Source organism: Nestor notabilis, unplaced genomic scaffold, assembly GCF_000696875.1.
Source record: "Nestor notabilis isolate BGI_N333 unplaced genomic scaffold, ASM69687v1 scaffold20247, whole genome shotgun sequence".
Lineage (NCBI taxonomy): Eukaryota > Metazoa > Chordata > Aves > Psittaciformes > Psittacidae > Nestor > Nestor notabilis.
The window spans coordinates 4,112-17,466 of record NW_009935375.1 but is presented as its reverse complement, the minus strand read 5'-3'; the positions used below and the strand labels follow the sequence as shown (position 1 = coordinate 17,466).

General features: G+C 48.9%; 1 protein-coding gene across 1 annotated transcript in view; it reads right to left on the bottom strand.

Annotated features, from left to right (window-relative positions):
* The window catches only part of GPR144 (G protein-coupled receptor 144), a gene marked incomplete at its 5' end in the record, with an annotated part of 20,725 nt that overhangs the window by 4,444 nt on the left and 2,926 nt on the right, over positions 1-13,355 (bottom strand). Inside the window, 15 exons of the mRNA XM_010017825.1 lie at positions 3,660-3,780; positions 5,193-5,308; positions 5,940-6,073; positions 6,854-7,007; positions 7,279-7,381; positions 7,729-7,832; positions 7,942-8,068; positions 8,928-8,983; positions 9,230-9,335; positions 10,093-10,213; positions 10,374-10,505; positions 10,865-10,976; positions 12,058-12,339; positions 12,736-12,821; positions 13,287-13,355. Of these exons, the coding sequence (XP_010016127.1) occupies positions 3,660-3,780; positions 5,193-5,308; positions 5,940-6,073; positions 6,854-7,007; positions 7,279-7,381; positions 7,729-7,832; positions 7,942-8,068; positions 8,928-8,983; positions 9,230-9,335; positions 10,093-10,213; positions 10,374-10,505; positions 10,865-10,976; positions 12,058-12,339; positions 12,736-12,821; positions 13,287-13,355 (1,823 nt within the window). The remainder of the gene's footprint in view (positions 1-3,659; positions 3,781-5,192; positions 5,309-5,939; positions 6,074-6,853; positions 7,008-7,278; positions 7,382-7,728; positions 7,833-7,941; positions 8,069-8,927; positions 8,984-9,229; positions 9,336-10,092; positions 10,214-10,373; positions 10,506-10,864; positions 10,977-12,057; positions 12,340-12,735; positions 12,822-13,286) is intronic.

The window sequence follows — 13,355 nt, the reverse complement described above, 5'->3', positions numbered from 1 at the left end:
GAGGAGCCCGATCCCACCACACGGCACAGCCTGCAATGCCCTGGTCACCGCAGCTCCTCACTGATGGTGGGGCAGGCACTGGGTGGCCAAAGGTGAGACCAAAGCGTGTGCTGAGACCCACAGAGCGGGATGGATAATCCTGCCTGGTGCCTGTCTGCCCAGCCACCATGTCCTGCTGCACTGCGCACGCCTCAGCTGGGAGCAACACCATCTCCTGCTCCACTCTCACCAGTGGCAAGTGGCTCTGTAAGTTCCTGCCCTGAGCCAGCCTCAGGGCCATCTTTTCAGCTCTACAGGTTCAGTTGAAGCTGATAGATTTTACCTATGCTGTTTCTTAACAGTGTTAGGTGATGGCAGGGTGTTGGTGCTGCCACCTCTGAAACCATGGGCTGGAGGGAAGGTGCTGCTTCCTGCTTGCCGACCTATGGGACAGCCACCGCAGCCACCTCCACTGCAGCACCACTCCCCTGCTGCTTTCCAGTTACCCGGCTGAATTCCTGTGTTGTCCGGCTGGAGAAGCTGTCATTTTGGTGTCGACGCACAGAGTAACCTTGAAGACAGGCTTTGTTTTCAGCAGATAAACAGAAAGCAGTCAAACAAGCAAACAGCCACAGCAACAAAACTTCCCTGCACAATGCGCGCGCATGAAGAAGTGCACTGGCCCTAAAGGAAATTCCAAGGCGATCCATAAGACAGTCAGCAAAGGGGCTGATATGGAACAGCTTTGTCCCTGCTTTTGCTCAACTCCACAGCTCCCCACCAGCATTTCTCCTCTGGGGTAGTCCGTAAATTGACCTGAACTTGATAATGAAGGAACAGAGGCAAACAAGCACTGTGTATTCATGGGCAAATCCTTCACTCTCCATTCACATAACAGCCACAGCTCCTACTGAGCTTTAGGAGAAAGAAAAGCAAAAGCAGCAGTAACTTAGAAAGCAAGGGAAGAAAACAAGTCCTGATCCAGCAAACACCTTGGCTCCTATCTCCTCCAAGGTGGACATCGTCATGGTTTGTGAAGTCAGCCTCAGGAGACGTGTCATCCAGAGGGCACATTTATTAATTTCAGGAATTATTCCTTGTCTCTCAAAAAACCCATATGCCCAGCATCCATGTTATGAGAGCCAGCATCCCACAGCCCCTCTGCTGGCATCAGCCATGAACCAAAGGCTGAGTGAGCCATGGAGGATGCAGGCTGGGCACTGACGTTGTCAGGCCATAGTCAAGGGGTATTAGCAGTCACTGAACCAGGGAACTTATCATGGGATTTCACAGCTTCATAGAATGGTTCAGGTTGGAAGAGACCTTAAAGATCAGCTAGATCCAGCCCCCGTGCAATGTTTTTACAGCACAAACACTGAAGCAAGGCAGAGAAAGACTTTGCTGGGACACTGTGCTCTGATTTGTTCACTTGAACTGAGAAATGCTTTTTTTGTGTGTGAATGGAAATACCTGGTGCTGTTCTCAGCTCTGCTCACCTCCTCTCTTCACAGCACCGAGCCTGGAGTTCTCTTCTGCTCAATAACCTGAGCGTGGCATGAAGAGACAAGGAGAACTGATGCTATATTTAATTACAGCTAGGAAAGGCCTCCTGCCACTCGTGTGGTATCCTTACTAGTGGAGATGCAGAGAGGCAGCCCTTGTCTGGCCTTGGAACAGCCCCATCTGAGAGCCAACGGATGTGCGTGAGCAGCTCCTGGCTGATGGACCAGCGCCAGCCACAGGCAGAACATCCCTGGAGTAACCACCCATCTCGTGCACGTGGTGATAACGCCTGCATTTTACCCTTGGAGAGCTGGGCCAATGCTACACTGGAACTGGCCAAGTATGCCAGAGGGAAGCACTGCAAACTGCTGCTCTGTAAGCAAAAGCTACAGGAGATGCCAATTTCTACTGAATCCAAAGAAAAAAGGGAGATGGGATTTTTGGATCCAAGTGGTTTGGAGTGTAGTACCCTCTTGGCTCTCTTGGCTTGGATCCTTGGAGTAGGATTTAAGCACTGGGCAAGGGACTGGAAATATACCTGTGAATATCCAGTGCCAAGGGACAGGACTGGCTGTGTGGATACCCCCAGGAGTTATTAGTGCTGGCATAGTCCAAACCCCAGGGGCTGGATGAAGTCCATGTGTGTTCCCCCAGCCTGGCTCCTTGCTGCCAGTAGCTGCCTGCCTGTGGAGAGCTCCATCGTTCCCTTGGACCATGCTCTGCTGCACATGTCAGGAGCAATGTTCAGTGCTTCTCTAGCTCCATCTACAGCTGCTTTCTCTCTGCCAACAAGGGGGCTGATGCTCTGTATCGCAGGTGGCAAGCACGTTCTGGGACTTTTTGTCACCTCGTGTCCCTGAGTTTCAGATATCCTGAGGTCCTGGAAACAGTCCTAGCCCAGCGCAGAATGGAGTGCTCCTGGCTGCTGTGACTAGTACAGTTTGCTTTGCTCTCTTAACCACATACAGGCTGGCTGAAGTTTTAAACCCTTTTTATGAAATCAGTAAACTCAGAAGCAAATATTAAGTATTGCTTTACACACCAGGGTTACTTTCTGCCCTCTGGAGGTCCCTATTAATACTAACATATTAACAACGTGACTGAAGTATGGTAGCCACAGCCATAGCCCTTGAGGACACCAAGACAAGCAAACAGCCTTAAAAATGTAGCCAGTTGGTGCTGCCTAAAGAGGAATGAAGAGGCTGAAGGAGATGAGATGACTTACCCAAGGTGTTGCAAGTCAGAGCTAGAAACAGGACACACAATTCCAGCCTCTCTGTGCGAGGCTCTGATCACCAGCCCACACTGCAATCTGTTCTGCCTAACACTCCTGCATCCCATCAGATTCCAGTGCAGTTCTCACTGGGCACTGGTAGCATCCCTGGGGAACAGCTGCATGGCTGCAGACAACATGGACTTTAGGGGTAAAGATTTTCAGTCCTTGATTCTTAATTCCTCTTCTCTCATCTCCCTGCAGTAAAGCTGACCTCCCGGCAAGGGAAAGGTGGTTCTGCCTGTACAGTTCGTGGGCCACAACCCCTAAGTATGTCTGAACATGAACCAGGTGGAAAACACTCATCCCAGAACACACATCATCTAAGCAGCAATCACGCAAGCTATGGCTGGACATGACCTTTGAGATGCTTTCCATGAACAACCCTATTCTAACAGTGATGCTGGCACACAGAGTCCATCCCCTGTAGGAATGAGCCTCATTTCACTAATGCAAATAGCAGGTGGGATGTTTGCACCATTAAACTGGACAGTTGCCATTTTAATTATCCACTAAATGACCAAATCAAAACTCTGATGAAGTTCTCTACAAGCATGTTAGCTTGCAAGTGTCATTTTGAAACCATGCTAATGTCAGAAAATCTAAGATGAGAAACAAGATTTGAACTGGAAAGCTGTGGTACCAGTAGGACACTCCAGAGACTGGTGCTGGAGGGCCATTAGATGAACAAGGTCTCCAGAGCTGTATTTTGTATCTTGGGAGCATCAACTTAGCTTCCTTGGGCAAAACAGCACAACAGCTTGGGAAAGCTGGGCTAGGCTTCAGAGCTGACAAATGTCTTTGACTATTAGGACAGGTAAAGTACACTGAAGCACAAGAAACTGCAGATATGTGCTTGGCTGTGATGTGAGTACATGGGAGGTATGTGAGGTGCAGGGCTCACCTGGAGAGAGTTCAGCACGATGAAGACATAGGCCCAAACGACACTGAGGTGGACCAGGACCCCACACACCCAGGTCAGCCCCAGCACAGGCAGCAGCACCAGGATGGGCTTGGCTGTGGCCCTGTCAAGAAGAAGAGCTCAGGGTTACCTGGACACATTTCAAAGCATCCACTTCCCAGTCAGCACCTCTCTGGGGGTGTCTTGGTTGTGGACACATCCCTGAGCCCAGAGTGTCCTGGTAAAGAGCCCCAGCCTGCCAAACCCTGGTTGGCTCTTCAAACCCTGCCCAGGGTCTCACCAGGATCTCCTGGGGCATCTGCACTAGGTTACAAAGCACCAAGCGGATCTGCCCTGAAAGAGCTGCACAGGTTTAGGAGCACCCTGCCCTTTATCTTGCGGTTTAGAAGAAACTGTCCTTGTCTCCATGCTGGAGACAGCTCTCTTCTCCCAGCAAGTGCCTTTCAGATGATGTGTCCACAAAAAGGCACCCAAGATGGTAGCTATGGAACAAATTCCTTTGCAAACAAAACTAATTAAGAGGGGAAAAACCAAACATTTCACCTCCCAGCCTCCAGTGTGCCAGCCTTGCTCTTCATTTATCACTGAGAGTTAGCAAAAAGGGAGCTCTTTGATGTCATTAGCCATGAGAACAGCTATTTTGCCCCAAATTGTTGCTACAAGGAGGTCTTCTGTATCTGTTTTACTAATCTATGGATGTCTCCCTGCCCTCCAGCAATGCCCTATCTTTGTGCTTCTGTAAATCTGGGAAAATTTATTTATAATACAGGGGAACAATGCGTGTCTAGCAGGGGTATCCGGCGCCAGCTAACAACAATAAAGATCCACAGAGGATGATAAAGAAATTACTCAAGCAGCAGTTTTTTAGAGGTGTCTCTAAATTGACTGATTACAGAAGTTCACTTTGCCCCTTTCCCCATGGATGGAATCCCCAACAGCATTACTTCCAATCCACCAAGTCCCAAACTGATACAGGAAATGCTTTTTATAATGGCAAATAGCCAAAACCCCTGCACTTTCTACCATTAGCACCCTCCTGTGGGACACACACAAGTGCTAAGGATGGGATGGGTTTGAGACAAATTCAGTTATGACCCCTTCAAACTGCAATGTCCTGTGAAGTGGAGGGGAGCTGCTTCTGCAGCTCACAGGTCTTTAAAATTCAATGGAAATTGGGCACTGATTTGGGTCCCTGGGTGCCTTGAAACACCCCAAGCTGACACCTCACTTCCTTACAGTGATGTTTTACCAGACACCTGCATGCCCACCAGCAAGCTGCTTAGCAGCACGGTGAGCTGGTGTTAGGGAAGGGGCAGACAGCTCGGCAGCAACCTGCTTTCCCACGCACGCTGTCACCACTGCAAACAATTAGGTATGCTCCCAGTGACCATTCCCAGACACAAAGTGCTGCTCCTGGTGATGACAACGGGTCTAGAGTAGCTTTGATTTCAGTAATTCCACCAGTTCATACCCAGAGCAGCCATGTCTGGGAAAAACAGCCCCTTCCCTGCTCACCATATCTGTATTCCAATCTGGTTCTCCAGGCTGCTGTTGGGTGTCAGCATCTTTGACCTCCTGCGAGCACTGGACACAGTCACCATCACCACCCGGAACAGCACGAAGGTGTTCACCTGCCGGAGAAGAGCACTGGAACCGGTTACCTTCCGTAATCTCAAATTTAGTGAGGTAAGGCTTTTTTGCTGGAATTCAATAACTAAGTGCCAGAACCTGGGGAGAAATGTGACACTGCTAAGAAAGCAGTGAACAAAATACTTCATAGAGCTATCCATAAACGTATGAACTCTAGAAAATTTGTCTTTAAACTTCTTCTACAGAACGTTTTCCTTGTTAAGTGTCTATTCTGGACCCCTTAAACATAGCACTTTTTTCTGCTACTGTGTTGTATAATCATACTGATAGTACTTCAAGGGCATAGATAGTCCCATATAAAAATCAGACCTTCAGTTGGGCAGTGTCACAGTCAAACTACACATTTATCTACATTCCTAATTTAAGAGCCAATACTGGTCAGCTAGATTTCTTAAAGCACATTTTTTCTATCAAAAATCTGCTTTTGTTAAAGGTATTTATTTGTGTTGTGAAAGCATATATAAACCAAAAAATTTCCTATAAAAGCAGGAGGCACATTGAGCTCTGTAAGCATCACCTTAGCTACAGAAGTGCTCACACCCCGACTCTGCAATGTTTTCCTAAAACCAGACACGAAGGAATCACACCTTCCCGGCGGGTTTTGGCACTTACAGCCAAGATGAAGAGAACAGGGCCAACAAAGGCCCAGATGACGTTGGTCTGAATGTTCAGCCAGCAGTGGTTGTCTGCCACGTACTTGTCAAAGGAAGTTGCAAGGGTCACACCCACGATAACCACTGGAAAGCCTGCAGAAAAAAGCACAGATTGAACCCCAGGAAAAGCAGAGCTGACCCATGCAGGTCAGCAGTGCTCTAGACAATTGCTTCAAACCCCCCCTGACCAGACACGCTTCAGCATGAGCCAGCTTAGCCTCTGAAACCCCATGAGCAACATCAATTTACTGCAGCTGAAATCTGTCCCTGCTCTGCAAGACCAGATTTATACGCTGTCAGCATCATTCTCCTAGGTATAAAGCATTCCAAGTCCTGAGTCCCGATCAAAGCAATTTACTCCTCAGATTGCTTTTTTAACAAAATGGACAATCAAAGACATAAACCAACCCAAAACACTTGAATCAGTTGCCCAGTGTCCAACTAGGTGTATGTTTTGCAAGGAGATCTAAAGAGGCTTCTCTTTGATGTGAAACTCAGTTTATTCAAATCAATTCTATATCCCTAAAGGGCTCACTCAGAATAAAGGGTGCTTAGTCAGGAACATATTTATATTTTAATTACTATCAGAGTGTAGTAAAGCTCTCCAACAACAAGAAGTTACCATAAACCTCCTCCTCTATTTTTTTCTATTGAACTCTTGGATTTAGAAAAATAACAGAAATGTTTTTACCTTGTATACTCTAATAGTGGCACTTTGACACATAAAGATAAGAAAGCCTCTGCAGAGCAGCAGCACCCAGCTCTTATACTGAATCAAACCAAATGTTTAGGAATCTCTCCTACTGAAACCTTTGCTAGACAAAAGCTTGACACATTTATCTGAGCGCCCAGTGCAGAGGAGCCTGTAGATACCCCAGCCTGTCACATAGTAGAACTTCATTCTCTTGTCTTCACTCATGTTAACTGCTACCACTTTGCTCCAGAGGAGAAGCCCCTCTACCAGCATCCATGAAAAGGCTGCCATGAAGAAGAGATGAAGGAAGGCAGTGACCATGAAGCATACCACCTGGAGAGAAGAGAAATCACACACTGTTTCAGGAGGAGATAGGGTCCTCTGGGAACTTCATAATGTGTGTGGTCAGAAGGAAAAGAGCAACCTATAAATTACGCTGCAGAATGTGCAGAAACGTGTTCAAACGTCCACAAGCACCAGGGAGAGTTATTGAATAATTAATGAAACATTAATAAGAGGGATTACACTTCTGTTTGCTCTGACAATTAATGCTTGATCAGGCCTCGTCCTGCTGGATGAATGGCATGCTTTCTGGTGAGCTTACCGGGTTGGTCTTGGCCAATTCACTGAACATGAGCAGAGCTTCTGCTGCAGCTAATGCAAAGATCAGGTTCGTGTGCACGGTTGTCCGTTCACTCTTGGGGACACTGTGGAAGATGAAAGAAAGCCCTCAGATTCAGCCAAAGAAAAGGGTGCACAAAAAAGAGTCTTTGCTCCATTTATTTTACAAAAATCAACCCTAGCAGAGCAGCTTTATTGGTAAACATCATCAGTTATTGCTAAAAGTCTTCCCACAGACACTCAGGTGTGTGCACAGCTCATAAAAACATCTCCACTGAAACAACCAGCACTGCACCCCCTCCATAGCCAACAACCACCGCTCCCCTCTCTGCCCTCTGCTACCAAAAAGGGTATCTTGTTTGTATACTTGTTCTGAAGCAAAGTATCAAGCAAAGAATACAGGGAAGGCTGCAGGTGTCGGAACTTTTCTTACCCAACTGCCAAGAATAAAATGAAGGTAACTATCAAAGCACAGAAGGAAACTCCACATCCAATAAAAGTCAAGGTCTGCAGTGTGAGTTCCTCCTTGGTGGTCCTCTGCTCCAGTCATGAAACAACAGAAGACAAAATCCTCACAAATCAACCACAAACTGCTCCCAGTTTGGCATCCACCCCACAGAGCAGCAGAAAAAGGCTCCTTGCTTACCTGCATCTCATACACCTGCAGCAGGACAGCAAAATTTGTGGTGTGGTTGCAAAAACAGGTAGTGGAGTCCGGGAGAGAGGTCACCACAGAGCAGCCAGCTGTGGACCACATCCCACCAGCATCTGGGCTAACATGCAGCAAAAAAACCCAAGGAAAACACATGGAAATTACTATCTACTTCAACAGAAAGCCAAGGTGTTAAAGGAATTCCATTCTTTCAGAAGAAACAGAGTTGAAAAGAGAAAGAGAAGGGTGTCACAGACATATCTTCATATGGACCTTCCTTTGGCTCATCATGTCCCAGCACCTTTGGCTTATCCAGCAGACATGCACAAGAAAATAGGTCTAGTGTCAACACGTGCACTAAAAACCAGTGGGTCAGCTCTGTCCTCACCGGCAGCGCTGCCCCTCTGAGCCTGCCCCAGTATCAAGGAAAGAGCAAATTCAGAGCAGGGCTAGTGGAACTGTTTGTGCAGTGACCAGCTGCTTCCAAAAACACCTTCTTCCCACCTTCCCAAAACTGACCCATGCCTGTTACAAGACTGGGTCTCTAAGGAGGTTTTTTGCACTTGAGTGACTTAATTACCAATCCATAATATATCACAGTCTCAGTGCTCACTGCAGTGACATTCAGCAAAAACACATCTCAGTGCCAAGCAATATTTATGAGGCTGGGAGTCCTGCATGTCTGTTGGGCTATACATCTTGGACCAACCTTTCTTTTTTGCAGGCAACAATCATAATTAACTAGGGCTTTCCATTGTAGTTGCATATACCTCATCAAAGGTCACTTGCTTGTGAGTGACTTTTCCAAGGGAAATCTTCCCAGGAGAGTGCTCTAATCCAGCAGATGGAGAATGCCAGCATGAAAAGCAGGCAAAGAATTACAGATCCCTACTCTTACCATTATATTTATATTGTTATGTTTGGTTTTCCAGGAGAAATAAAAGCTCATAAATTTGGGGACCTAAACTGAAACAAGGCACCTGAGGCTGAAGTTCCAGAAGGCACAGATGGGCCCCACTGGTGTATTGGGCAGGTCCTGCAGGCAGAGAGGGAGAAGAAGAGATTACACATCCATGCACATCCACAAACTGATGCAGTTCACTCACTAGGCTGCAACAAAGTCTGTCAGCACAGGAAAAACACCTCCCCAGGGAAACAGGAGTCAAGGTGAGAGATCTGGGCATGGGACACCCCTACGTCCAAGAGCAGTGGGGGCCTTGAGCTGGGCACGACCTGCTGGGCCAGGCTGCAGCATCGGAAGCACAGCCACTGCTCAGGGTACCTGGACATGGTGCTGCAGGCGGTAGCGCACAGACGTGCTGATCTCCTGGTAGTCACTGAGCAGAGCAGCGGAGATCACAGCAGTGCCCACCATGGTGCTCAGGTACCTGTCAGGGAAAGCATGCTGCTCACAGGACCAGGAACCAGAAAACAGGGTCTCACGTTATACACACAAGACAGCTGGAGAGAACCAGAGCCACTGGAGTGCTTCAGTGCCACCAGCAAAGGACCTGGGCACAGGGCAGAAAGTTCCTTAGATTACCTGGCAAACAGAAACCACCACCACTCCCCCCATAACTGCATATGAGGAACTGGAGCATCCCAAGTGGCTGGCAGCTGAGCAGCACAGCGGCTGAGCCTGAGGTCCGGGAAGGAGCAGTGCTGGATGTGTGAGCTGCCATCCCCACCTAGTGTCCAGAGAGCTCCCTGGAGAGCTCCAGGGCTTTGGAGACACCGTTCAGTGGCACCCAAGCTCCCAAACCTTCTGTCTCAGCAGGAGAGGACCCTGCAGCAGCCCCACAGGCTCTGTCCCCAGCCCACCCCAGCACAGCAGATAACCTCAGGGCAGCAAGAGCCATGCAGAAGAGACACCACGATGCATCTCAGCACAGAGGCTCAAGGCAAGGTGTGGCAAGGGCCTCTGCCTTTAAAAAGCACTGACTTGGGAGCCCCATCCCATTGTCCAGTCTCCACATACATACTGGAGAAAGCAGGGACAAGGACAATTGGGATGGGATGAAGCAGGATGGAGGTGATCCCAAACTAAAGGCACTGAGAGACTCAATGCAGACCTGGAAATGAACTCTCCTGCGGTGCTAAGGGGGCAGCCGTGGGATTTGAGGGGGGAAGTTCTGTTTCACTCACTTCTGTCCTCCATCAGAGGCAGCCACATCCTGGAAGACAGCAGTGTTGCCAGCACTGGACAGGCAGCGTTGCAGGGAGCTGTAGCCAAACCACATGTTCTTCACCACAACTCTGTGGAGACCTGGAGGGACAGAGCATTGCAGGACAGGTACAGGCCCACAGAGCAGCTCTGAGCAGCCCACACTGCGGCACCACTGCCCTAACCTTGACTGTTCTTGCCATTAAGGAAGATACAGAAGTGGCAAGAGGAGACCCAGGGAAGCACGGGCATTATAACCCACCTCTGGCTTTCAGTCTTTGCATTTCTTCTGCAGGAACTTCAATGAGGTCGTGCCTGTCTTTCTCAAGGGTCTGGACCAGGTATGCCTCGCTGCTCAGCTGCCTGTCCAGGTCCAGCTTCCTGACCTCCATCCCTGTGGAGGGGTAAAATCAGATACCGATCCAGGGTTCAGCCTTCTGCTAAAGGAAATTACCACAAGGACATTATAACCCCAGTCCACACCCACGGCAGCAGCAGACAGATCCCTTTTAGTGCAAACCATGGGTTGATTGTCTCCTGCACCCAAAGGTTTCTTACAATCCTTTTACAATCCACAGTGTGAGGGCTGCCCCCAGCGCTGTGACACTTCTGCGTGGAGGAAGTGAGGAGAAGGCTCTGGGATGAGCCAGAGGCAGAGAGGTGCCAGGAATGGACTTGGATTGGGAACCAGACGGGATGACTAAGCTAGGTCTTGGTAAGATGCCCTCCCCCAGTTCCACCAGTGCCACTCACCAACATTCCCATGCTGGACCATGATCTTTGTCCTCCCTGCAGTCAGCAGTGGAGCCAAGAGTGACACCATTCTGTCACAGAGCTCCACAACAGCCATGGGCCCTCTGATAACCTGCAGACGCAGAGAGAGCAATGAAAATCAGCACTTGCACTGCCAGCTCACACTTCCCACAGCTCACAAAAGCTTTCTTAAATGCTTAGGAGAAAAAGAGAAGTTGGAGGTCAAGGCTTTTGCTTTGCTTTTCTTTGATTTCACTAAAGGATGTTCCCAGGTCCTTCAGCAAGGAGACAAGTGCCACCCCTGTCATGCACAAACTCAACCCCTTTCTCCTTCAGCAGATACATCTGCGCACCAGCTACACTGGGCCAGAGCTGGTTTCATGCCACTGTCGAGAAGCTGTGAGTAATTGTGGCCATGGAGACTTAAGCGACTTTAAGCGATGAGGTAAACTGAACTATTCAGCATCCTTTCATCTCTGGAGGTCCCTGGCTTGGTTCCTGGAGCACTGGCCAGGCCAGATGCTGCCACACATTTCCCAGAGTCAGGTGGAGAATGCAGGCCATAAAACAGACACAAAAGACCCATGTGAGATGGGAAGAAGCTAATAGGGAAAATCCTGATGGGGGTGGGATGATGGAAATCCCCCACACAAAGCCTGACAGTGTTTTGAAGAGCGTGGGGGCTGATGACAAATAGCTCCTTGGCAGCCCACCCATGGAAAATACAACAAACCATAAAGCGAAGGGCACTGCCCTGCTAAAGAGAGCAGGATGTGGGTGCAAGGAATCTAAAAAGCACCAGGAATCTGCAAACTGTGTGTAAGCCTGTAAATCCAGGCCTCACAGAATACCAGGTTGGAAGGGACCTCAAGGATTATCTGGTCTCTTGAAGAGAGCCAAGAAAACCACTGGAGGAGTTTGCAAGGAAGGCACCACTTGACCGCACTTGTTTGCAGAAGTTGTTCGCACCTCCAGCAAGTGAGACAATGGTAAGGTCCTTATCTGAGCTGGCAAAGAGGCTCCGTGCCCAGGCTTGCAGCATTTGTACAAGCTCCAGAATACAGCCAGAAAGGCTACATGCGACCATGCAAGGACAGGTCCTCAGTCTGTGGTCATACAGCAGGCCAAGGAGCTACACAGACAAGATGAACAGATGTGGTACACAACAGCCAGACTGCTGGTGACACCATTACCTGGCTGACTGATGACCACGTTTCAATATTCTGCTCTTCCAAGATTAACTCCGTCACTTCCACATAATACTGGCCCAACTGCTCCAACATCTCCAGCTCTTCTCCCTCCTGGACTTCCACATCAGAAACTTGCTTTAGTAATTGAAGCACTGAAAGAAGGTCAGATGACTCCAGCACGGGTGTCTCTCCTTCCTTCAGAACAGTTGCCAAGACACCAAGAGCACCAAGAGCAACAGAGAGGTTCACGTCTTGGACGTAACTTGTAAAGACGCTCTCAGGAATCTGCCATGAAAAGGATGTTTCAGTTCAGTGCAGAGCCCTTATTCTGCCTGATCATCAGCTATGCCTTGGCAATGCCCTGCATGCCCTTGCTGGTGTGAGGACACCAGCCTGGCCAACTGGACATATTGTAGGAGAAGATCTGCCTTGACATTTTGAACTCTCTTGTCCAGCCTCTCCACCTCAGTGAGATGAGTCAACCTGAAGCAACATGTGCTTGCTTGATCACAGCACGAGTTACATCTGTATTGGTCACACTCTCCAGCAGCAGCTCAGAAAAGGCCACAGGCATAACTGCTGGCAAAGCAACCTCAAACACCAGTAGGTGCCAGCAAGTCCACCACAACAGCTCCTGCCTGCTCCCAGTGTCTGCTGCCACTGCTGGGGCTCAGGACTCACCACAGTTCTCTCTGCAAGCGTGTTCACACGGCTGACAAATGAATGGCTGGATTCCAGATGAGCCTTTTTCAGTTGCCAGTATGCATCTGAGAATAAAACATAACCATTGCTGTGGTGTCCAGCAGTGTGCTTAACACATGCCATGTTCAAAGCCTGGGGGACTGGTCCTCAGATGGTGGGTAAGTTTGCAGGACAGGCAGGAGAAGGAGATTTCACAGCTGCACGTCATTTCTAGTACAAGATCCCAGCTGGAGAGACAGTCTGCCTCCTCACTACATCCCCCTGGCCAATGAGACTGGAGATGCATGGGTTGGGAGGCATTCTACAGCACTGCATCCAGAAGCCATGTAAATGTGTACAACCATTGCTTAACTGGAGAATAGCAAAGTAACCTGTCAGAGCACGCACAACTGCAGCAAAGACACAGCTACAGCAGGTTTTGCATGTGATCTCTTCAGAGAAGACACAAGGCCTCCCCATCACTGCCCATCATCCCAGCTAGGACCTCCAGGGGTGAAAAGTAATGAATGAATAAGGAATAGGTGCTGTACCCTTTCTGTAGAGACAGATAAAAGGCAAAGTCTGCAAACAAGATGCGTAACTGAATCCACTGCTGCCAA